Source organism: Crocodylus porosus, unplaced genomic scaffold, assembly GCF_001723895.1.
Source record: "Crocodylus porosus isolate Cpor-Errol unplaced genomic scaffold, CroPor_comp1, whole genome shotgun sequence".
Classification (NCBI taxonomy): Eukaryota; Metazoa; Chordata; order Crocodylia; family Crocodylidae; genus Crocodylus; species Crocodylus porosus.
Window position 1 is genome coordinate 23,012,775 of NW_017728931.1, and position 25,311 is coordinate 23,038,085.

The window sequence follows — 25,311 nt, forward strand, 5'->3', positions numbered from 1 at the left end:
GCTCTCCTCTGGACTCTCTCAAGCTTCTCCACATCCTTTTTGAATTGTGGAGCCCAAAACTGGATGCAGTACTCCAGCTGTGGCCTCACCAAGGCCGCAGCCAGATGCCTATCCAGCCTTATCTTAAAGACCTGCAGGGAGGAGAGAGCCACCTCCCTTGGAAGCCCATTCCAAATTTTGGCCACCTTTACTGTCAAGAAGTTTTTCCTGATTATCTAGCTCTCTGTCAGTTTGTGACTATTGTTCCTTGTTACCCCAAGAGGCACCCTGGTGAACAGAGCATCTCTGATCCCTTGCTGCATCCCCCTAATGAATTTGTAGGTGGCTGCAAGATCACTTCTCAGCCTTCTCTTGCAGAGGCTGAAGAGGTCCAGGTCCCTCAGTCTCTTCTCGTAGGGCTTGTCCTGTAAGCCCCTAACCCAGGGGCGGGCAATTATTTTGGGCGGAGGGCCCTTACTAAGTTGTGGCAAGCCATTGAAGGGTGCATGACAGGCAGTTGGGGAAGATAAATATTAATTTTCTAAATTTTTTAGGGACCTCGCGGGCTGGATAGCATCCAGCCCATGGGCCGCATTTTTCCCATCCCTGCCCTAACCATACAAGAAGCCCTCCTCTGGACCCTCTCAAGTCTATCAACTTCCTTCTTGAAGTATGGCACTCAAACCTGGACACAGTACTCCAACTGCGGTCTGACCAATGCCGCATAGAGGGGAAGTATCATTTCCTTGGTTCTATTTGTCATGCATCTGCTGATGCATGATAAAGTGCAGTTAGATTTGCTGATGATTTCATCACACTGACAACTCATGTTCATCTTGGAGTCCATTATGACTCTGAGATCCCTTTCCGCTTCTGTGCTGCTGAGAGGGTTACTTCCCAGCCAGTGTGCTGGATATTCCCACCCAGTAGGTGTGCTGGATATTTTTGCACCCTAGGTACAGCACTCTGCACTTGTCCTTGTTGTACTGCTTCCTGTTGTGTACTGCCCACTTTTCTAACCTGTCCAGGTCTGCCTGCAATCACTCCCTACCCTCTGGTGTGTGCACTTCACCCCGCAATTTAGTATTGTCCAGAAACTTGGATAGAGTACACTTTACACCCACATCCAACTCACTGATGAAGATATTGAAGAGTACAGGTCCAAGGACAAACTCTGTGGGACCCCACTACCCACATCCTTCCAGGTCGATACTGACCCATCTACTACCACACTCTGGGTACAACCACTGAGCCAATTTGCCACCCATCAAACCATGTAAGCATCTATGTCACAGCCTCTTAATTTGTTTATGAGAATAGGATGAGATACCGTTTTGAAGGCCTTGCTAAAATCCAAGAAAACATCCACCTCTACTCCTGCGTCTAAGCATTTTGTGACCCTGTCATAAAACAAAACCAGATTGGTCAGACATGATCTACGTGCTACGAATCTATGTTGGTTTCCCTGCTGGATCATTTTTCTTGCTGGACTCCCACAAATATGATGCTTCATAATCTTTTCAAAGACTTTTCCAAGGATGGAGGTGAGACTGACTGGCTTATAATTACTCAGATCCTTCTTCCTAGGGACCACATTGCCCTTTTCTAGTCCTCTGGGACCTAGCCCAAGCACCTAAACAGCCGTGCCAGTGGTTCTGCTATGACACCAGCCAATTCCTTCAGTTCTCTCAGATGCAGCTCATCTGGGCCTGCTAAATTAAACGCATCCAGTCCATTCAAGTGACTCTGCACCAAGTCAGCGTTGACAGTTGGTAGGCTGGTGTCCCTCTTATGCCCATCTAAGAACCCATTAGAAGACTTATCTTGAGCCCTGTTCAGGAACACATCTTAGATCTTAGATGCACATCTTGCTGGGGTCGTTTGACCCCAGTATTCTTTCCTGCCATGGCAGGGGGTCAGACTAGATGATCTGCTCAGGTCCCTTCTGACCCGAGAAACTATAAAACACCGAGTCAAAAAACTCATTGAATAGCTCAGCCTTGTCCTCCCTGTCTATCACTAACTGCTCCTACTTGTTCAGTATGCTGCCCTGAACCTTTCTTTTATTCCCTACATACCTAAAAAATGATTTTTTGTTGTTTTTAATATCTGTTGCCAGCCTCAACTCTGTAGTTGCTCTGGCTTTTCTAACTGCCTCCCTGCAAGTGCCGGCGAAGTAGGTAGGCTCCTCCTTGGTAGCTTCTCCCTGCTTCCACTGCCTGTGTGCCTTCTTTTTTGCCCTTAGGCTTCCCTGGATTTCCCTGTTTAGCCAAGGAAGTTTTTTTGGCTCCTTCCCCCCTTTTCCCTTGTGCTGGGATAGTCTCCCTTTGCACCTGAAGGATTGCTTCCTTTAGGAATGACCACCCTTCCTGGACTCCCATCTCGCCAATACTCTTATCCTGCAGTGTGTCATTTACTAGACTCCTAAGCACCCTAAAGTAAGCCTTCCTAAAGTCAAGCACTTCCACCCTACTGGTTTTCTTACCCACCCTATGCCATATGGGGAATTTAATTGATTGGTGGTCAGTGTCCCCAAGGTGACCACAGATCTGTAGCTCCCCTATCAGGTCATCCCCCATAGCCAACACCAAGTCCAGTAAGGCATTCCCCCTAGTGGGATCGTACACCTCCTGCGTTAGGTTCTTAACCCGCATACAGGACCTTAACGTATGTGAATGTTTGGATTTGGCTGACTGCTCCTCCCAGCAGATATCAAGGTAGTTTAGGTCCCCCATGACAGCCGCGTCCCTAGACTGTATGGCCTCTGAGAGCTGCCTCAAGAATCCCAAGTCTAGCTTTTCCTCTTGGCGTGGCAGTCTGTAGCAGACCCCCATCACCAAGTCCCTTTCCCCTTGACCTCCATGTATCCTAACCCACAATGCCTGAACTTTCTTCTCCTCTGATCCCATTTTGATTAGGGTAGATGTATAATGTTTCTTTACATAGAGAGCAGCCCCGCTCCCTTTCCTCCCTACTCTGTCCCTTCTGTACAACCTGTAGCCCTCAATGTGTACTGCCCAGTCATGGATACGGTCCCACCAGGTTTCCGTTAGCCCTACTTAATCAAAGTTGTTATCTGCAAGCAGAAGTGCGAGTTCTTCCTGCTTGTTCCCCATGCTCCTAGCGTTAGTATAGAGGCACTTGAGCGCTCTGAATGGTGCCTTTGATGCCTCCCCATTCTGATGCACAGAAGGCCCCTTGGTACTTACCTGGGGTGTACTGCTGCATGTCTTGCAGTTTGTAGGTTCTAGAGTCTCTCCATTTCCTGCCTCCCTGTCCCCTGTTGTATTTAGTTTAAAGCCTGACGTAGGAGGTCAGCCAACCTGTAAGAAAAGAGACTCTTACATTTTGCAGAGAGATGAAGCCCCTTGTGTCCCAGGAGGCCCCTTGTGGTCCAGGAAGCCAAAACCCGCACGATGGCACCGACTCCAGAGCCTCGGGTTGACTTCTCTGACACAGGTGACATGATGCCTACTGTGACCGCTGATCGGGTGGATCGATGAGAAGACCACCTGCACCCCTGTCTTCCTAAGCCTGGTCCCCAGAGCCCTGTAGTCGCTCATGATATGGTCTGGATTACTCCTGACGGCATCATTTGTTCTCATGTGGATGAGGACCATGGGATAGTTGTTGGTGAGGTCAGGTAGTCTCTCTGTGATGTCTCTGATCCTGGCTCTGGGCAGGTAGCAGACCTCGCATGCCATAGGATTCAGATGACAGATGGGTCACTCTGTTCCTCTCAGCAAGGAGTCGCCCACAACGATGATGTGGCATCTCTTCTTCTGCTTACCTGGCTGGCCCTCAGCTTGCTTAGTGATGGCAACAGGCTCCTCTAGAGCACTTTTCCCCCACTGCATGCTGCTCCATTGCAGCCAGAGCCTCATACTTGTTCCCCAACTGCACCGGGGGAGCTGTCTCCATGATGAGAGGTCTGGCCCGAGGTGACTGTCCTCCACTCACCAGCATCTGCTTCAGGGCATTCCCTTGCAGCTTCTCCACCAGCTGTCTTGTCTTGCAGAGAATGAATGGTAGTCATCAATCTCTTCTTCAGTTGCCCTGATCCCCTGAAGCTTGCTCATCTCTGCATAGAGTTCCCTCACCTGCCCCTCCAGGGTCTCAATTGGGCACATGTGGGACAGGTAAGGGTACCCCTGGCTCCCATGCTATCCCCAGGCCTCAGAGGTCCCTCCAGGCAACCCCTGCAGATGGGGGCCAGAATACTGCCGACCCATCCAAGGGGTCCATCTGGGTGGAGGCCTCAGAGGAGCTCCGGCCCAGAGGAAGCAGCAGGGCAGGGGCCCTGGCTGCACTCTGTGTCACCACCCCCATAGTAGCCCCCCTCCTTATTCACATACCTGAAGTCTCTGTCAGAAGCTCCCATGTATTTCTGCCCACGACTAGCCTGAGAACTGCCTGAAAACTGCTTTCCCTGTTGGCAGTCCCTGTTTGCTGGTTCCTTGGTGGCTTGGGGAGTCTCCTTTTATATGCTTCTGGGCCTAGGCTGACTCAGGCCCAGGCAGCAATCACAGAGGCAACAATCCACAGCGTCGGGTTATGCTGACCTCCGCCTCTGTCTCTTATTTGCCTGCTACATCTTTGATGGAACACGGACGTTCAGGAGGATGGGTGTTCTTGACTTGATCCGCTTGACCCAGTGGTGGTTCTTCTGCTGGGCTCCACCTCCCTACACCCTGCCCCTTTCCTCTCAAGTTGATAGTCACTATTCTCCACAGATGGCAAATGGAGAATGTTCTTGGTTTCTTTCTTTCCAGTCTTTAACTCGCAGTGTCTTGTTCTCCTTCTCAGCTGTTTTGGTCATTATATAACTGCTCTCGTCAGACCAAACAGTAATTATCCTGATGGACTCATTCCCATTTTTTCCCCTCCTGGTCCCCAGCTTTCTGATCCTGGCCTTCTCAATTGTCCCCCTTTGGGAATCAGGTCCAGCTTCTTTCTTAACTCCAAATCAAATCTCTGGGAAAGGATTTTCTTCTTTTCCTCTCCCCGCTATTCTTTGGTATGAATTAAGAAAGGGCTTCTTAGCCATGGCCCTTTATCACCTCTATTATCTTATAAATCAAAATTTACAAGTCAATCCCTCAGATTTCTTCTCCCTCTTCCCAGGCATTATCTGCCATAGATTCCATACCTCTGCTCAGTCCTCCTCACCAGCAATATGGTATAAATCTTTTCTTTAGTCCGGTTGCCTCAGTTTCCCTCTTGTTTCTTACTGTTCTCAGCAGGCCAGCTCACTTTTCTCTTTCTCCTTTTCTCTCCTTCACTTGGCTCATTTATACCAACCATTTCCCCACAGAGTTCTCCTGCCCTGGGGTCCTAGCTCAGGTCTCTGTGGGGACAATCCTTAGCATCCCTCCCCTCTGTTCCAGCTTACTTGCCTTTTTGGGAGGGTTGATCCTTGATTGGGCTTGTCGTCCCAACAAGTTGTGAGGGCCTGGTGTGTCAGGTTTCTTCTTTGGAGTTCTTTTCTCTTGCAGGCTTCAGTGGTATTTTTCTGCACCGGGGTCACCAAATATCAAGTTCTTTTGGCATTCTCCTTTTAAATTGCCCACTTCCCACTGTGGGCCAGTCAGGGTCAGTTCCCCAAAGCCCATGTCATCATGCTCTCAGGATGTCGGCAGCCTTGGTTCCCTGCACTCTGGTGCTGCGCCATGCATCTAGACCTGGACGGGTGAGTTTCTAGCCATCATGGCCAGTCCTACAGGAGCGTGACAGGGGCTAGGACCCAATCCTGCCACACAGAATTTATATTCTGTATTGCAAATGCTGTCTGATTGGGTAACCATAAATCCAGTTCTCTGCACCTCTGTAATTTAGGAATGCTAGTCCCAGTGATTAGACTTGGCTTCCTTGACCTCTAGGTAGGGCTTATGCTTCTAAGTAAGTAAGGGCTAGTTTTGGGAGGTAGCTATATAAATGTCTTTAAAAATCTGAACATTATGTGCTATTGGCAGTCTCACCTGCTACTATATACCTTTGATAATTGCATTTTATTTTGAACAAACAAGTTGTCCTTCAGTTTGTCCTTTTGAAGGGCTCAGTTGGCAAGATGTTACAAGTAAGGGTAATGCTGGAGTGTAAGCAGTCAAAGGTAGCCTTGATTTTTTTTTTATTCCATACTATGCGAATGATTGGTTAAACAACCTTTAATATTGTGCTACAGAGGACCACATTTTCACATTTGACATTCTGAGTTAGCCTAAACCTTGCTTGAGGGATGACTGAGTAGATAAAGTAGAAGTTAGGTCATAATATTTTGTATTTTAGCCCTCTGGTGAAGTACCATATTTTCTCATATACAGTGTGCACAGGAATAAAATATGAAACTTGTTTTTGAAAGGCACAATGAATTAAAAAAAGTTCGTTCCATGTATAAGCAATTGAGTAACAGAGGGAGTCAGGCCTGCTCATTGTTGTGCTCCCTGAAAATCATGCAGATTTTACTTTCAATTTTGCCTGGTAAGCAGCAGAAACTGCTCTTACCATTTTTCCCAAAAAACAGCTCCTGGAAATTTCAGTGAGCATGGTATGTAAAAAATATGGTATGTGTTATATGTAATAAAATATTTCCTTAGACATGCCTAAAATAAACTATTTGTAGATTAACACAAAGTATGTATTATTTTGTCAGATGCGTAAGTGTACGAGAGCCGTGCCCTGTGTAGTTTAAATCTTCAGTCAAATACCATATGGGGGGACAGTAGTTCAAACTGCAAAAGTCATGTAGCACAGTTCATGAAGTAACATAATACGTATTAAATGATAATACACAGGAAATAGTAGGAATTTATTGTAGGAGTTGCAACTGTAACTCCTACAACAAATTGTAATTTATTGTAGGACTATAGTACAAGGGTTTCTTAGGTAAGTCCCAATTTGAAGCATTGGGATGAAATTCCTGGGTTTCCAAGTTAAACCATAAATTGATGACAAATAATATGCATTGTCAAGTAAAGTTAAGTTTAACTAAAATATTCCCTCATGGCTATGGCTGTGAGCAAGAACAATTTAGCAAATTTAAAGTTGATTATAGGTTATTTATTAATTTATGTTTATTTAGTTACTTTAAGTTATGTTGCTTAGTATCTTTTGAAATAAATACTTCCTCCTCAAAAAATGTAAACATTCATTGTGGGATGTGCTTGGCATCTTTTCAGGAAAGATTTTGCAGCTTTGTTTGAAGGAAAGTGTACAGCATGTTCTCAGCATGTAAACTTCCCTACATGCAGTTTATCTGAGGACTGCAACTCTGGCAATGAACATGCCCTTGCAGTGTACAATTTTGTCAGGTTATGCCTACTCAGTGCTGCACAGATGTGTTGCTTGTAGAAGAGGCCACAGGGAACTTCTCATTCATTTTTGGCATATTCAGCATAGGAAACCCTGTTAGCACTCCCAGTAAGCCTAGGAGGGGACACCTAGATAACGTACTTCCCAGTGCAAAATAGTCACAAGAGAACAGTCAGACCATTGTGGGCTTCTCCAGCCACTCAGCCCTGTATGCAGTTGTCAGATATACACCCAATGCAGCAGTAATTATGGAGCGCATTATGTACTAGGGCAGTGCGAAGCTTTGATAGCCTATTTGATTCGGAGGAGATTTGGCCCAAATGACGGCTGAATCTCTGAATCTGAATCGAATCTGGAGACCCGTTAAAGGGTGCAAATTGAATCGGAAGTGTTTGAATCGATTCGGAGAGATTCAGAAGGCTTGCAGGAAACAAACTGAGAAGAGGGAGAGGGGTGGGGTGATCTTCCATATGGAGAAGGCTGAGTGCGGGGGAAAGACTGCTCTGATATGGACATCTGTAGCTGGCCAGTGACTGTGATCTTTCTCTGAGTTCCCTTCCAATCAAGTGCTCTGGGGGAGGGACATAGAAACAACATATAAAGCTGTGTCTGCAATGATCTGTGCCTTTTGTGAGCTGTGTCTCTCTTGGAGTGGCAGCATTTGAAAGGCTCTGGCTTGCTGGCTAGTCCCTTGCTAGCTAGTCTCTCTTCTTGTAAGTTGTATCCAATCCTTTCCTACTTACCCTTGCCTGTAGTCTCTATTGTTATTCCTATCCATTTCTTTCAACTTATTGTTCCCTTAAAATCCTCTTATTTGTTCTTGTTATTCTGTCTTGATTCTTTCCCCCCACAAAAATAAATCTGTGTTTTCCCTGATGGTGTTCAGGAAAATGCAACATATATTACACACACACACGCATTTTGCAGCACACCAAACGTTATGAAGCGTGCTAGAAAGGCAGGTTTCAGGTCTTACGGCAGGTGAGGGAGAGGGGGCAGAGAGAGAGCTGCAATTTCTCCCTGCCCCCAAACAGAGATGTGTACCCTCTTTCCTGGCAGCGATGAGTCTTCTGCTGCTAGTGGGAGTAAGGAGGTGGTAGCAGTGCCTACACCTACACCACCACCACTAATCATCATCAGCATGACATTCTCCATCCCAATTTCAGTTCCCAGCATGAGCCTTCCAGTGCCAGAGGCGGAGCTGGATCTGGAAGCAGAGGAGCTGATGGCCCTAGCGAAGGAGAGTCCAGAGAAGGAGGGGGAATCTGAGTTTGTGCTTCACATCCCTCAAAGTTCCCCTAGAGACAGGTCTCCTTCTCTGGAAGGCACTTTGGAGGAGGTTGTGGGGGCAGGTGGCTCAGCTTCTCCTGTTGTTGTGCCTCTTTCTGGTGAGGAGGGGGATAAGGCAGGATCCCCACTCTCAACCCAGAATTGGGTGGGTAGTGTAGTGTGGGATCATTTTGAAGTGGCAGGTGATCACAGGTATGCTACCTGCCAGCACTGCCAAAGACAGATCAGCTGGGGCAAGAAGGTGAAATTCTTTGCCATCACAGCGATGCTGCTGCAGCACCCCCTTGCCCTTGTTCCTTCTCAGCCTGGCACCAGTGTGAGCATGCCCAAAAAGAATCCCCACCTCTCACTCCAACGCCCACCTGTCACCGCCGGGCAGTGCTCAATACGTAAGGCTGAGGGTCTCGGTGTCCTCAAAGACCAGCCTGGGAACCACCAGGATCTGGGAGATGGTATCCCACTCTTGTTTTGTTAAGAGGGCTGTTGATCCCAGTCTCCCCAACCAGTATGTATCTATCCCAGTGGTCACCAACCAGTGGATCTTGATCTATCAGTAGATCGCAGAGCCTCTTGCGGTAGATCTCAGAGCTACTTGGAGTCTATCCAAGGCTGGGGTGGGGGACTGAGTGCCTGTGTGCATGCACACGTGCATCCCCAACCCAACAGGTCAGTCTGTGAGGGAGGGAAGAGGCGGGGGCTAGATTGAGGTTCCTGCGGTGAGGGACAGTGCTGCAGAAGCAGGAGCAGGGGTAAGGTGAGTGGGGCCCCAACTGGGTGGGATTTACCTGTTGGGGAGGCGCACCCCCAAATAATTTGTTTGCACAGCCGCTGGGAGCGCAGCCCCGGAGTGGGAGGCCAGGAGAGCCAGGGCTGTGCTCTGCCACCTGCTACTGGGCAGAGCTTCTATAGGGCTCCACAGCCTGGTGGTGGGAGGTGGGCAGAGCCAGGGCTGCACTTTGCCTCCTACCACCAGGCTGAGCTCCATGGGGCTGTGGAGCTGCTCAGAGCACAGCCCTGGCTCTTCCCAGCCTCCCACCACTGTGCTAGATGACAGGAGGCTGCTGCTGCTGCCTGGGGCCAGCAACAGCATCAGTCTTCCGTCCCAGGCAGCAGCGGCAGCCTCCTGTCATCCGGTGCAGATCCAGGGACCTGCATCCCCAGGAGGAGTCTGGCACAGCCCCACAGCCCTCACAGGGGTGCGGGCCCCTGGTTCTGTGCGCCAGATGACAGGAGGCTACTGCTGCCGGCAAGTGTCACAAGTTTTTCTTTCTGAAGTTTGAGATGCAGTTTCTGAGAAACCCCTGTACTTATCTCCTTAAAACTTGGCAGGCTTCGTGCCCTCAGAAGGAGCTACCATCCCTGCAATTTTCATCCAAAGCAGGCAAGAAATGACAAAGTTTTAGGTGTTTTCATGCTTCCCCATTATAGCCTGTGGGCGAAACATCTAAATGCTATGAAACAGTGAAATAGTTTCGACAAAATAAAACAGGACAGTGTTTTGAAATGAGATGAAACAAAACATCTTCGAAATGGTGAAACAGATGTCAAAACGAAATGATGGTATTTCACATAGCCCTATTGTGTTTCTATACTAGGGGTAGGGGAGAGAGGCAGGGGCTGTGTGTGGAATAAGGAGTGTTCATTCTGGGGAACAGATTTGGGGTAACAGTTTGTGCAGCGAGGGGGAAAGTTATGCGGATTGAAGGAAACTTCTTAGTGAGGTGGTGTTTTAGATAAGTGGTTTTCTACATGCAGGGGTTTGTGGAACAAAGGAGCTTCTCTTTGAAGGGCAGAATTTGAGGGAAGTTTCCCTTGAGATGCGTCTTAACTGTACTTTGTGAACTCACGTTGAACGTGGTCTGCCCTGGCTATTCTTGTGTTACATTGTTCAAATGCACGTGTTGCTGACACCCATAGTCACCAGTGTCCTCTTCTCATGGTGACGAGGCTTGTGCTGGGATTGAAAACAAATGAAAAGATGATATCACAAGATATAAGAGAGTGAAAGCTGAACCAGTGAAATGAGAGGACGCTTGTAGTCTCTCTCAATTTGCTTATGCAGCTTTTTGAGGAATAAGGTATTCTTAATATAGGTAAGGGCAGGGGTAGGCAATGGTTTTTGGCTGGATTGCTGAAAAAAACACTATGACTACCGTGGAAGGTGCTAGAGTGCCGGCATGCCAGAAAAATAAACAAATCTTCTGATACAACTGCAGGTGGGGACTGCAGTAAGGGACACAACCCTGCGCTGCCCCCATGCACACAGGAGAAATATGACCAGGGCAGTGTGGGGCTTGAAGTGGAAGGCAGCTTCCATGTGCAGCCCCTCTGTGTGCTGCTGCCCCAGGTTGTACACACTGCACTCCTGAGGGTCCAGGGGAGGGCAGCAAGGCTGGGAGCACAGCATGTGTGGCAGCACACAGAGGGGCCGCACAGGAAAGCTGCCTGATGCTGCAAGCCCTGCATTGCCCAGGCTCCATAGCTATCAGCAGCTACTCGGAACCTGGGCAGGCTGCAGCCAGGAGGCTGCAAACAGCTGCTGCCACCCCGGCCCCGGCCCCGGCCCCAGCCCTAGCCCCATCCCCAGCCCCAGCTGTGTTCCCAGCCTCTGGCTCCGGGAAGGCAGCAGGTGCCGGTACTGTGCCCATCGGGGCCAGGGCCAGGGTGGGGAGGCTGGCAGTGGTGTGGTGAGCAAACTGGCCTTGCATGCCATGCTTGGCATGTGTGCCAGCGATTGCCAACCCCTGGGTAAGGGTATTGTACCTGCTCCATGGCATATTCCTAGGAATTTGAACAGTCAGACTTTCTGCTTGATGTTTATTCACTGTGTTGCCTGTGCACAAAATAAGGAAGGAGGTAATTTAATTTCTGTTTTTGACAGTGCAAGGTTATTAAAGAGTTGAAGCCAAATTTGTTCTGTACAGTTTGGTTAACATCATAGGTTTTATGTCAGGGATGAATTTGGCCTATTAGGGTTTAGAATATCTTAGGCGTTTAAACAGTCTCTTCTAAAAATGGAATATCTGCTAAGACTCTGTTATTTCCAAAATGCTAATTGTATTCCAGGGGCAGTTTACATGCACAGCATGGATACAAATAGAATAGTGTTTACAAACAACAAAAAGTCTTCAGTGGTTTAACTTTGTCCATACATTCCTTATGTTGTCTGTCATATTCCTGTAAAGGCTGTGCCTAAGTAACCTGGACACTGGTAGCCCTATGGATATTTCAAGGATGCTTCAGGATTACCTAGTTTGTGCTGCTTGCTTAGCATATATAATGTTTACCATGGTCAACCTTCCTCTCAACCTCATTAGCCTTTTATGTCCTTAATGTCACCCAGTGCTACTCCTCACCACTCATTCGTGTTTCTTGCAAGTGCACTTCTTCACACCTGCTGTTCCCTATACATATATGCTTACCTTGGGATTCCTTTATACATACATACACATCCCAGGTCCTACTTCAACATCTGCCCCTGTAAAACAAAACTTCTCTATGATATATCTTGGTACCAGACCCTCTTTTCCCAATACAGCAGCTCACCAGCAGGAAGTGCTGAAGGGAATTTCACCCCCAGGCTTCTGTCAGAATCCTAGAGGAGGGAGAACTTTTAGGGACTGTCCTATTCATGAGAGAGAAGTTGGAGACCCTTCACTCTAGACAAGAGATGAATACTAAGGGTGTACTGATAGAGAATTTGGGCCAATACCGATGGCCATTTTTTAATAAGCCATATCAGCTGATACTAATCTAATTCCAGTATATAGCTGGGCAGCATGGAGAGTGGCGTCTGGCTGGTAAGTCTGTTTTGGGGGGAGGGAGGGAGCATGGACGTGCAGATCGAGGTCACCATAGTGAGGGAGGGAGTGGGGCTGGGGCAGAGGCTGGCAATGCGTTCTGGAGTGGGGTGTGGGACCGAGTCATGAGCAGCTCATCTGGGAGGTGTGGGGGAGGGGGGCAGCTCCCTCCATTGCACACACCCTGGGAAGGCATGAGGGGTGTGACCCTGGATCTGTGCACGGAGTGAGGGCAGGCTGCTGCTGCAAGCTGGGGCCAGGGGTGGCTCTGGGATCTTCCTGGCAAGGGTTGGGCTGGGCCAGGCTGCGCTTGGGGTGGGTGGCAGTGGCACTGGGAGGGTGCTATAAAGGGGGCTGCAGCCACTCCAAAATTCACTATAGCCCCTCCAACTCAGTCCTAGTACCACTGCTGCCTGCCCTGAGTGCAGCCCGGCCCAGCCCAGTCCCCACTGGGAAGAGTCCAGTGCTGTCCACACCCTCAGCCCACAGTGGCAGCCTGCCCTCACCCTGTACACAGATCTGGGGTCACATGCCCCCCATGCCCTCCCGGGGTGTGTGTAGTGACAGGAACTGCCCCCCTCACACCCTGTAGATGAACTGATTGTGGCTCTGTCCTGCGCCCCACCCCACCTATGCACCCCACTCCCTCCCCTGCACTGGTCCCTCCCCCACCTTCACAACAAACTTACCAGCCAGACTCGGCTGCTCTCCATGCTGCTGGGCTGTGGTCCTGGCTGCCTGAGTGCTGTGCTGCAGCTGTGTGCATGCACAGGGCATTTATGGGTGGCATTGTCAGCTACATCAGCCAAAATGAATGCAACTCTAATGAATACAAGGGGAAATAATAGAGGTGTATAGAATAAGGTATGGTATTAAATTAGTGCAAGAGATTCCGTGAATTTGAAAGGTGGCAGATTTAGAACTGATAAAAGGAATTGTCTTTTCACACAATGGACAGTTAGGGAATACTTTGTCCCAAGTAGCTAAGAGTTTGGTAAGATTGAAAATGACCATAGATGGAGAATGAAGACATCTAGAGTTACGTTAGCCAGAATTTAAACAAATGTACAGAAGGGTGTTCTTTAGAGCATAAACCAATCACTCACTTGGGATTATGAAGGAACTTTCCCTGCAGGCTGGTTATTCTGTAATTTCCTAGTGCAGGCTTGTTGCATCATGCACTGAAGCCTCTGGTACCATCAAGACATGCTGCTAGGCTAGACAGGTAACTCCCTTGATTTAGTGTGATAGTTTTCTGAGAGATTAGAAATTAACTCTGTTTTCCTTAAGCACAGGAAGAAGGTTGAGAAGAACTCTTTGAGACTTTTGCTTTTGGATGGTGGGAAGCATCCTGTATCTCTGAGGCCTATACATCTTTATTTTAAATGGTTTCCATCTTTAATTATGGTATTCTACATAATAGCATAATCTACAGTCATACAGTAGATAACTACTGATTTGAGAGGCTCAGTATATTAAAGGAATACTTGTGCTTCTGTTGAAGCTTGCAGGAAATACTCCACTCAGTGCAGTGCTGGCTGGACTGAATTAGACATCTTCCGGATACTGTTGCTTTCACAATCTGAGTCCATAATGGAGGGGTTATGAGAGAGGTCCATCATGGTTCTTATTATCTTGACTTCCCTAGCACTGGTGATATACCTTAAGCTATGCTGAATTACTGTACAACTTAATGATTACACTTAAAAAAAAAAAATAAAGTGTGCAGCATTTATTCATAGGCATTGTACATAGAACAAAGACATTTATTATGCCCCCAAAGAGCTTACACAGAAAAAATCATACTAGAAATGTGCAGAAGTTTCCTTTGTCTTTCAGATGAAGCCAATGTGTACAGAAGTAAAAGGCAATCATGTTGTACCTACTGCGTATGTATCAGAATATGCAGTACAATGCACTATTGTCTTTAGTTATTAAACTATTTAAAACTTGTCAAAACTTCCATGTAATGGATAAAATAGTTTCTTTATACTTTGGATCAGGGGTGTCAAACCCAGATCAGGGTCACTGGGCCAGTCTGTGGGCCAGGTGGAACCAGGCACCAGAGCCAAAGTGCAGGGCCAGTCTGCCAGGGTGCCACATGTATCCTGTGTTGGCCCCTTGTGCTGCCTTCAGAGTAAGCCCCAGAACAGGGCTGGATGAGCTGTGCATGCTGCATGTGACGTGGGGCTGGCCTGGGGTTCATGCTGGAGGTGGTGGCTTGATCCAAACCAACTCTAGAGTTCAGGGCTGGCCTGGTGTAGGTGCTACATATACTCATGTTCCAGACTAACACCCTGGCTAAGTACAGATCTTTGCAGGTTAGTTTAAGCTGTGTAGATTGAACCAATAAACAAGTGAGCAGACGGTCACTTTTGATTCTGGAAATACAGCCACATGCCTGCAGTGGCCCAGGTCACAAGCCCGGGGACAATAGAGCATGTCCCCCTGCTCGGCTGGAGCAGATAGCTTGGGCCAAGGCTAACCCACCTGCTTTGTGTGTGTGTGTGTGTGTGTGAAGGTGGGGGGTTGCAAGGGAGGTGCAAAGTATCCTGGAATGCTGGGGGACCACAAATTAACTTGAATCTGGAGGGGATCTGGGACGGAATTTCAGTAAACTGATTTAAACTAAATCAGTTAAGTTTGATACTACATCCATCCAGGTTTATCTCAAATTATTTTTGGCTATTTGAATGTGGTTTACGTGCACTGAATTTATGTTGTGTTACAGATTTGAACTGGTTTCTGACTACTTATACTTTGTGTAATTTCTGTCCCTAGCCCCTGCATTGTGTACAGGGCTCGCATGTCAGACTGACTCCATATGCTGCATGTGTTGTGTGGGGTGTCAGTCCGAGACCCATGGGCCAGATCATAGGATACCATGGGCTGTACCTGACCTGGGAGCCATATGTTTGACACTTTTGATTTAGATCTTTATTTTAAATAGCTAACTCATTATACTCTGTAATGTAGCAACCTAGTCCTCTCCATGTCAAGATATTAAAAACCTGGATTGGCAATACCTGGCTCACTCATTGTTTAAAAACCAAATGCACCCTCCTAACAGGCTTTAGTAACAAACCAACACATGTTTTTTGTCTCCTAATTTATAAATGTTGGGTCATTCCATATTCAAAAGAGTAATTACTGTAAGTTTGGAGAGTATGCACTGTTTTTCCTACAAAACAAAGAACCTGGGTCCTTCTTCTAAGTGCAAAAAGAAACTCAGCTTTGACCATGGAGCTGTGGCCAGTGCTTCTGTAATAAGCATTCATAATAAGGAAATGATAACTGAACACTTTAAATGGATATATGAAAACCCTAGAGAGCTAAAGTGTAGAAAAGTTTCCATATATATAAAAGCTTAATCATAGTTTTGTGCTTTCTTTGGAAAGCTGTTTTGTTTGAGAGCTAGGCTAAGGTCAGATATCCAAAAAGCTTGAGGCTGAATTGATTCAATCCTTGCAAGTTAGTTTAAGCTCAAAGCTGAATAGATTCAATCTTTTCAGGTTAGTTAAAGTTGCGTAGATTGAACCAATAAGCAAGTGAACAGACATTTACTTTTGATTCTGTAAATGCAGCCACATGCTTGTAGTGGCCCAGGCTAGAAGCTGGGGAGGAAAGCATGCCTCCCTGCTTGACTGGAGCAGACAGCGTGGGTCAAGGCTAGCCTGCCTACCCTGTGAGGAGGGGGGCATTGCAGGGGAGATGCAAAGCATTCTGGGATGCTGGAGTACTGTGAGTTAACTGAATTAGGTTAAATCCATTTATTGAACTTCTCTCCCAGATCCCCTCCAGTTTCAAGTTAAATCTGATACTATATTCATCCAGGTTTATCTTAAACTGGTTTTGGCCATTCTGAAAGTGGTTTCTGTGCACTGAAGTTCTGTTGTGTTACAGATTTGAACCAGTTTCCAGTTGCTTGTAGTAGTTTATGTGTAATTTCTGTCTCTAGCCCTAGCTGTCAGAGGCTGAAGCACTGGACTGGGATTCAGGAGATCTGGATTTAATCCCTGGCTGCTGCAGACTCACCCCTGGCCACTTAGACAAATGAGAGGCATGTGTGCATGACACTTTAAAGCAGGCTAAATACTTTTGCACTGCTTTAATGGTGTTGATGTTTGCACACCTTGGTGGCATATTGTGCATTTATTTCAACTGCTGTAGCAAATTTGGTGGCCTAATGCGCCTTAAATGACTTGGAGTGTAGCAAACTACACCTCCTTTGAGAAGTTTTAGTTTGCTGCCCCTATGGCTGTAAAATGAAGTGTCGGGCTCCATGCAGCTCCACGGCTCTGCAAGAAGCCTGACAGCAGCCCAGGAAAGTATCTCTGCCCAAGAAAAGTGGTGAGCCTGATCTTTTTTTTTAGCCTCCCTGGAGCCTGCCTGCCTGCCTGAGCTGTGTGGAGGCATGGTGCTTCCCTCTGCAGCTATGGTGCCCTCTGGGACTGCCCAAGCCGGGTGCCTGCATGCAGGTGCCGCCTGGTGGGGGGCTGCTGCTGCCACAGAGTGAAGCACTGGTCCCCTCACAGCCCTGGGACCACTCCGCCTGCCATCTGCTCACCTTCCCTTCCCTACTAGAGAGGCAAGTAAGTCAGCGGGGTGTGTGCATGACACGGGGGTTTAATCAGCCCTAAATTGAAGCGGTGTTTTTTAAAACCCACCATTTCAATTTAGGGCCCCTGTTTTGTCTATACATACGGTTAATCTCTCTGGAGCATGCTTTCCGATGTGTTAAATTGAGTAATGTGGCTTTCTTTCCTTGCCTCCTGTTCTTCACTTTCTTCATCTACAAAAATGATAGATTAGTGGTTGATTTTGAATATTGGATTCTATAGACAGTTTCAAAGGGCAGAATAACAACATGTGTCTATAATAAAATATTGTAAACACTTTGACCCTTGTAAGTCAGTTAATGGGAGTCTGGTGATGGTTCCTGCTAGAGCAGAAGCTGCTTTGTGGTGGAGTAGGCCTTTAAATTTTGCTTACAAATTCCAGGGATTTTTCTGCAATTCAGGTTTAGGGACTCTGTTCAATGACTCAGGGGGCTGGGAAGCAGAGTTTTACTTCTTCAGACAGCTGCCCCTGTGGTTTTGCAGGCCTAGCGATTCCTTGCTCTTTAAATGAGCATTTTTCATGATTGGCTTTTTTTAAACTCCAGTCCCTACTTTCAGTCCTATTTATATTAAACCCTGATGAATCACTGACCCCTGGTAAAACATGGTTCTCTGTGCCACTAAATCTGTTTGCTGTTCCCTTTCTGTTCTTATAAGTATTTCTTCACTTCTTCCTAACAGATCTTCATACCTGCTCCTGAAGTTACTGTCAGAATTGTTTATGGATCCTTAGCTACTAATTCCATGCTTATTAGTGCTGTTTTTAATTCTTGCTTTTGGAAACAAAATACATTTGAGCAGATTGTTCTGCTCCTCTTTCCTAAATCTAGGAGCTTGTTAATGTAGCAAATTCATGTGTACTATCCTAATCCTACCAAATTGAATGCATGCAGAAACTGGCCTTTAATTTGATTGACCCATACATTGTTTTTTATGATGCATTCCCACTAAAGAGCTCACAAGGGCTACTATTAACTTGTGACAGTATGGCATCTTATACTTAAATGTTATTTTCCTGTATAATTGTTTTAAATAGACCCAGTATTTACAATATACTTCCTGAAGGAAATTTAAATTTATATTTAGGAAGTGTGGTGCCACGCTTAATGGGCTCTCTGTTAGTTGTCGTTTATGATCTTTTTTAATCTTCTTGTTTATTTAAGTTGTAACACATTATAAGCACCACTTAATCTTTTTTATTAATGGTATGAATTTATATTAAAATTGAGAGTTGTAATCTGTGACCAAAGATTTAGATCTTCATATTACATACTTATGCCTATTTACAGGAAAAAGGGAAGGTGTGAAGTAGAAAACTGAAGTGTTAAGACTGAAAAATTAGGAGAGTATAGCAGGGTAACAATCCTGATCCCACAGTCCTTTAATTTAGTGGGAGTCTTGCATGCTAGTGTGCTATTAAATCAGGTCCAGTAGTAGGATACATGCACCGAGGACAACTTTGCCACTGCAGCCCTGGGTTCTATTCTATCATCAGTCACTGTAACAGCTCAGTTTATTGCCTGTCCCTCTTGTATGTAGAACAGGTGGCATTTGATTGCTGCTCTTAAGAGCACTACCTTGAGAAGGGATGCTGTCTAATGGCTAGGACAGTTGATTGAGAGGCATGATCCCTGCATTCTAATTTTGGCGCTTTCACTGAGGAGCTTTGGGACCTTGGGCAATTCATGTAAGATCTGAGCAATCAATAGAGAGGCGATAGGAGCAGTTGGTTCTCTCACATGAGGCATTGTGACATTCAGGTCATTCATGTTTCTATAGGGCCATTTATCTGAAGATCTCAGACCACTTGATAAATGCAAAGAATTATGCTCTCTTTACAGTTAGCCTGTAACTCTGAGACTTTAATTTAGATTCAGTTTACTCATGCATATGATGAACAGTGTTTCATGATGAATAATGATAAATGTTATTTTGTTTCTTTTTTGTGACAGAATTGCTCAGCTTCTTTTCACAGATCTTCCTCATTTTTTCCACCATAATGTATGTATAAGGCAATGTGTTTGGGTGCTTTAATATTTAGCATTTGCACTCAATTAACGTTTGACAGATACTGTAGTATTTTTATAGGGTACTTCCGTTCATCAGGTATCATCAGCATTTCATTCAACGTACGTGTCTTCCTGCTGCTTGTAACCTTTGAAATACCAGACCTGCTCAAGTGAACGCTGCCATTTGACCTCCAACTAAATGTGACCTGCAGAACCTACAAACTCTAATACTATCATATAAGCTTGAAATAGTAACATCTGTAGGGTTATTTATACTTGTAAAGGGTGTTTCATCCTCTACTCTTTTTCTTCCAGGAAGAGAATAGAGCTTCATTCTTGCTTGCACCTTGAGGTTTAGGAACGGGTACTGAGGAACAGCAAGTCACCACAGATCATATGGTCCAGTTATATATAAGCCAGTGTTTCCTAAACCTTGTGGGTTTACACCCTGCTGTAGTAAAATTGGGCCTTCCCACATCCCCTTAATTCAGCTGCTACTGCAGCTTGCTCCACCACTGACTCCCATTGCTGGCAGCAGTCAGAGGCATGGAGAAGAGTGGCAGGGAAAAGCAGTGGTGGTGGCCGAGTAGGGGGACACTTTTAGGAACACTTCATGCCTCTCCCAGAGGGTGTGCTCCAGATTTGGGAAATGCTACTGTAAACTGGTTCACCTGGAGTGTCAAGGAGCTTCAACTGATTATTTTAAGGTGGGGGTCGTTAAGGTGCAGGGATCTCCATGCATGGAATAGCTTGCGGCACGGGGGCCCAAGTCAGCATGGTACTGCAAATGTAGCACTGCCTGTCTTTTCCTTCTTCTGTGTATGGTGCAATACTAACTGCCCAAAATGACTCTTCAAGGCTGTAGTTTATAGTCCACTGAGGTTTACTAGAGTCTTTCCATTGACTTGGGAGGACTTTGCATCAAGAGTCAGGAGCTTGGCTGTGAGAATCTCAGACAGAGTCCCGTTCCCCCTCCCCTTCCAGCTGAGGTAGACAATCTAATGTTCAGAATTAAGTTTTTCACACATAGTATTAATGTAAACATTGTTATGAAAGGGACTTTAACCCTATTGTAAACAGAGATAGTTCTCAATACCAGCTTTAAATGGGTGCTATAAAACAAAGCCTCTTCTATAAGGGGAGAGCACAGATACTTTAGAGGAAAAACAATGGTGTGTGAGATATTTTTCATATGATTGACTTGAAATGAAAATGTATGTAAATTGCTTTACCTATGTAGTATCATGGATATGTGTGTACAAGATCGGACATGCAGTTGCCTGTAATAGATGTATAATCATTTAAAATGTTTGTTTTTTTAGATTAGTGGATGATAGATGTGTGGTTCAGCCAGAGGCAGGGGACCTTGCTAACCCTCCCAAGAAGTTCAGAGGTAAGTTACTGAGGGGAGTTGTTTAATATGCAGGGGCTACAACTTGATGTGTAGTCCACAGAGACTGATCTACATTCCAGTCTTTTAGGCAAAGGTCTGGAGTACAAGCTAATGAGAGTTCCAAAATCTGCGGATGCTCTAGGTCTGGATTACTACGGAGCTTCAGTCTGCTAAGTGAAAAATAAGTGTGCAGTGTATGAACAGAAACAACATTAAGAATAGTTGGAAAATATGAGAAGAGGTGCAAGTTTAATTTATACTGGGTATATCTATGATGTACAATTAACACAGAATCAATGCTCTAAACATAGCATGGAGGAATAAACTCTGGCACATATTGCACCGCAGTTTTGCTCACGGGTGCAATGTTTGAACTTGTGCCCAGCATTGTAGCACATTGAGCTGGGCTGGAGCAGCCCCAGCTGGCAGGAGGCCCAGGGGTCAGCCTGCAAGCCCAGGCTCAATGTGCTGTGGAGGGGCTAGCTGGGTCATAAGGGTGCTCCAGTGTGGGGCTAGTCAGCAGGCCACCCCTGCACTGAAGCACCCTCATGCCCCAGTTGGCCCCGCCAGCATCTACATGTATGCTGCTGTGCACTAAAGAACTCTGCCATAGGATAATACTTGTATTTACAAGTGCTAACCTGTGGCAGAGTTAATTTAGTTTCCTGTGGCCTAATAGAGCTGCACGTGAAGACATTGAGGTTTTACTGTGGAGCTAATTAGGCAACTCTGTGGTAAACATCTTACATACATGTATCCACTAAGGTCCATTTACACTGTTTTGACCATGAAATAGTGTCAAATTTCAAGCTAATTTAAGCTTCCAAAATACTGCAAAGAGGCACTTATTTTAAATGGGAACCAAGGCACAAGATATTTGGAACAACCAGAGCTGGGTTGATTTTAGTATTTGACAACAGTTTCTGAATTTTTTTTGCAAATATTTTCCTTAGTTTTTGTCCTGCTTTAACTATAATCCTTTTTTTCAACTTTTCTAAATGTACATTCCTAGTTTAATATTTTGGGGGTTTAAATGTTTTTCTTTTGTTGTATTTGTGTGCCATTATAATATGCTGAAAGAATAGCACATGACAAAATGCAATAGCTACCCCTTTAACACATGTTATTTAAAACATTTTTGTTGCTGCCTGTCATCCATCCTAGTTCTGTGTGCATATGTAGGGAGAAAAAGAGAAGCTTTTAAGTCAGTACCCACACTTGAAATTACTTATGATTGTAGTGATCAGTGTAGCTGCACCAAAATGTATGTATGTGTGATATAGGTAGACAAGGTTCTTTGGGTGAATTTGATATCTTTTATTAGATTAACTTAAATAGTTGGAAATTTTTTTTTAGCTTTCAGATTTAAAAACCCTTCATTAGGCTGAGGAAGTCTCTGCAGTTGGTGTGTGCTCTTCCTGGATGGAATGAATAGTAAAGAAGCCAGAGGCTGGTATGCATGCAAGATAGGCAGTCAGTGAAGATGTAAATTGAGGAGTCGGTGGGGGGAAAAGGAGGGATGAATGTAGCAGCTAAATAGTGGAGAGGTACCTGGGGAGTCAGATGTCAGGTAGTTTAATGTGTCATAAATCCAATGTCTATATTTAGCCCATGATTTTTTGTATCCAGGAGGTTAATGAAGTGAAGTTCATAAGCTCATCTCTGAGAAGTGTTTTGTAAATGCCTTTTGAGGATTAGAACTGAGAGTTTGGAGATAGAGTGGTTTTGTGAGAAATGTGTCCCCACAGGTAATTAGGTATTCTCGTCTTTGATAGATGTCTGGTTGTTTGGTCTCTCCTACGTATTTTTCATCAGGGCATTTGGTGCATTGTATGAGATATATTATGTTTCTGGAGGTGCAGCTGTATCCAGGGATGCTGATGGCTCTGTTGTGGGGTGTAGTAATTGTGGGGGTGGTAGAGATGTGTTGGCAGGTTTTGCGGTTCTTGTCATGGCATGGTCTGGATCCATTTGGTATGTTTTGGGCCTGAGGAAGTTTGCTTCTGGTAATGAGTTTAGTAAGGTTTGGTGCTTGTTTGAAGGCTAGGATGGGTGGTTCTGGGAAGATCTCTTTAAGAATAGGGTCTCTTTTTAGTATGGGTTGTAATTATTTGAGGATTTTCTGTATGGGTTCAAGGGAGGGGTGATATGTCATAACCAGCGGTGTGCAATTCGTGGGGGTTTTTCTTCTGTACTGCAGAAATTCTTCATGTGGTGTCTGGGTGGCTCTTTCAAACGTGCAGTCTATCTCTATGGAGGGGTCACCTTTTTAAGATTGGTGAGATGGGAATCTTGGGAGTTCTCCTCAGTATAGATTCGGTGGTATCTGAGGGCTTGGCTCTATAACATAGCCTCTGTTGGATATAAGTTTCCATTGACCTCACAGGGCTGTGGAGCAGGTCTCTCTAATTAGGTAGAGAGCTGCAATTTGCATCCTTTGCAGTGGGAGAAACTGCTTGTTGCAAATTGTGGCTTCTGATGTCAATTCAAGAGATTTGTATTGGCAGAGTTGTTGTTATTTTACTTATAACTTCTATTGCAGTATTTCTATGTTGCATGTTAAATACTTTATTGTAAAGTGAATAACTCAAAAGTTAGGAAATAACAGATTTAAACTTGCTATGGCTTAATTCCTTCTAGATGCATCAGCATTAGAATCGTAGAAAGAAGGACTGGAAGGGACCTATAAGATCATCAAGTCCAGTCCCCTGCAATGGGCAAGAGGTAATTAGGCTCAAATGAGATCAATGAGGTATTTGTTCAGCCTCCTTTTAAAGATTGCCAGAGATGGTGACTGTACCACATCTGCTGGAAGTGTGTTCCAGATTCTATTTACTTGTACAGAAAAGAAATTTTTCCTTATGTCTGGCCAAAACTTTTCCTCGACTAGTGTGTGTCCATTAGTCAGCCTCTTCCTGGCGGGGAGGCTTTTCTGAAAAGTTGTTTACCTAGGTCCTGGTGTTCTCCCTTGACATATTTGTAGACACCTCTCAGCTTTCTTTTGATCAGGCTGAACAGTCCCAGATCCCAAAGTCTCTCCTCATAGGACCTGTTTCCCAGGCCCTTGATCATGCATGTGGCCCTTCTCTGCACCCTTTTGAGCTTGTCCGCATCCCTCTTGAAGTGTGGTGCCCAGCACTGGATGCAGTACTCGGCATTGGTTAGGCCACAGCTGGAATAGAGGGGCAGGAGAACCTCTCTGGATCTGTTGGTGACACATCTGCTGATGCACGCCAGAGTTCTATTTGCTTTGTTGGTGATTTTGTCACACTGGTGGCTCATATTAATCTTCCGGTTGATTGTTACTCCTGGGTCCGTTTTGTATGTGGTGCCAGCCAGTGGACCACCACTCATTGTATAGATTTGGTGAGGGTTCTTTCTAGTCAGATGAAGGACCCAGCATTTGTCCCTGTTGAACTTCATCTGGTTTTGTTCAGTCCATAGGACCTGTCTGTCGAGGTTGTCCTGAATCCTTGACCTGTCCTCTGATATGTGCCTGCTTATCCCTACAGTTTGGTAACATCCACAGACTTAATCATTGCATTTTTCACTCCCTTGTCCAAGTCATTAATATATTAAAAAGCATGGGCCCAAGCACTGATCCCTGGGGTACACCACTGGAGACAGCCCTCCAGGATGAGGCCAGTGCTTCAGTCAGGACTGGATCTAGTCTTTTAGTTAGGATCAAGTCTTTTAATTACACAGTACCATGCTAGTTTTTTGCACATAAAAACTTGTCCTTACTCAGTGAATGAGTTATTTAGTAACTAGAATAATAGAATCATAGAAAATTGTGGTTGGAAGAGACCTGAGGAGGTCATCTAGTCCAACTCCATGCTTAAAGCAGGACCATCCACAACTAGATCATTCCAGCCAGGGCTTTGTCGAGCCAAGCTGTAAAAACCTCCAAGGATGGAGATTCCACCACTACCTCCTTAGATAACCCATTCCAGTGCTTCACCAGCTTCCTAGTGAGAATGTTTCTCTTAATATACAGCATAAACTTCCCTTGCTGCAACTTGAGACCATTGCTCCTTGTTCTGTCATCTGCCACCACTGAGAACAGTCTAGCTCCATCCTCTTTGGAACCACTCTTCAGGTACTTGAAGGCTGCTATTGAATTCCCCCCCAGTCTTCTCTTTCGCAGACTAAATAAACCCAGTTCCCTCAGCCTCTCCTCATAATAATTCTTTTATCTTCATTCATTGCCTGACTCCAGGCCTTTTTTTTTTTTGCATACAATTTAAGCCTTGCAGTGAATAATCATTTCCTCTTTGATATTTCTGTTGTTTTTTCACCACAGTAGCTGAGTGTTTCATAAACATTAGACAATATATCCTCACTGCACCCTCTGAGATAAACCTCCCAGTTCGGCTGATGGGGAACTGAACTCAAAGACTTTTGAGGTTAACGTTTTTGGAAGAGGCCACTAATTTGTGTGTACTCAGTTTGTATTTTTTGGGGGGGGATGCTTAGCCTTTCTAGAGCACGTCAGTATGTTTAGACCACTTTTCCAATAGACTCCAGTTGCAGCTGTGAGCTCCCAGCACTCGTGCACATCTGAACACAGCTGTCTCACACTGGACAGGCAGGTAATGAGGAACACTCCATTAGTGGCGCACGGGGGACATGTTGATTTCAGTAAGTTACCCAACATAATGTAGGAACTCTGTAGTAGAGGCAAGGATAGAATCCAGTTCTGCAAAGTGTCAGTCAATTTCCCTAGTTTGAGATCATCCCCCACTTTGTACGGCAACCGCCTGCCTCATTCACTACATTCTGACTTCTACAAGTTTCATAGTTTCATAGTAGCTAGAGTTGGAAGGGACCTAGGTAGATCATCTAGTCCGACCCCCTGCCTTGGCAGGAAAGAGCACCGGGGTCAGATGACCCCGGCAAGGTGCTCATCTAAC

General features: G+C 45.6%; 1 protein-coding gene across 1 annotated transcript in view; it reads left to right on the forward strand.

Moving 5' to 3' along the window:
- The window catches only part of ITPR2 (inositol 1,4,5-trisphosphate receptor type 2), a 361,003-nt gene that overhangs the window by 40,353 nt on the left and 295,339 nt on the right, over positions 1-25,311 (forward strand). The window contains exon 2 of the mRNA XM_019544387.1: positions 20,328-20,398. Within this exon, the coding sequence (XP_019399932.1) occupies positions 20,328-20,398 (71 nt within the window). The remainder of the gene's footprint in view (positions 1-20,327; positions 20,399-25,311) is intronic.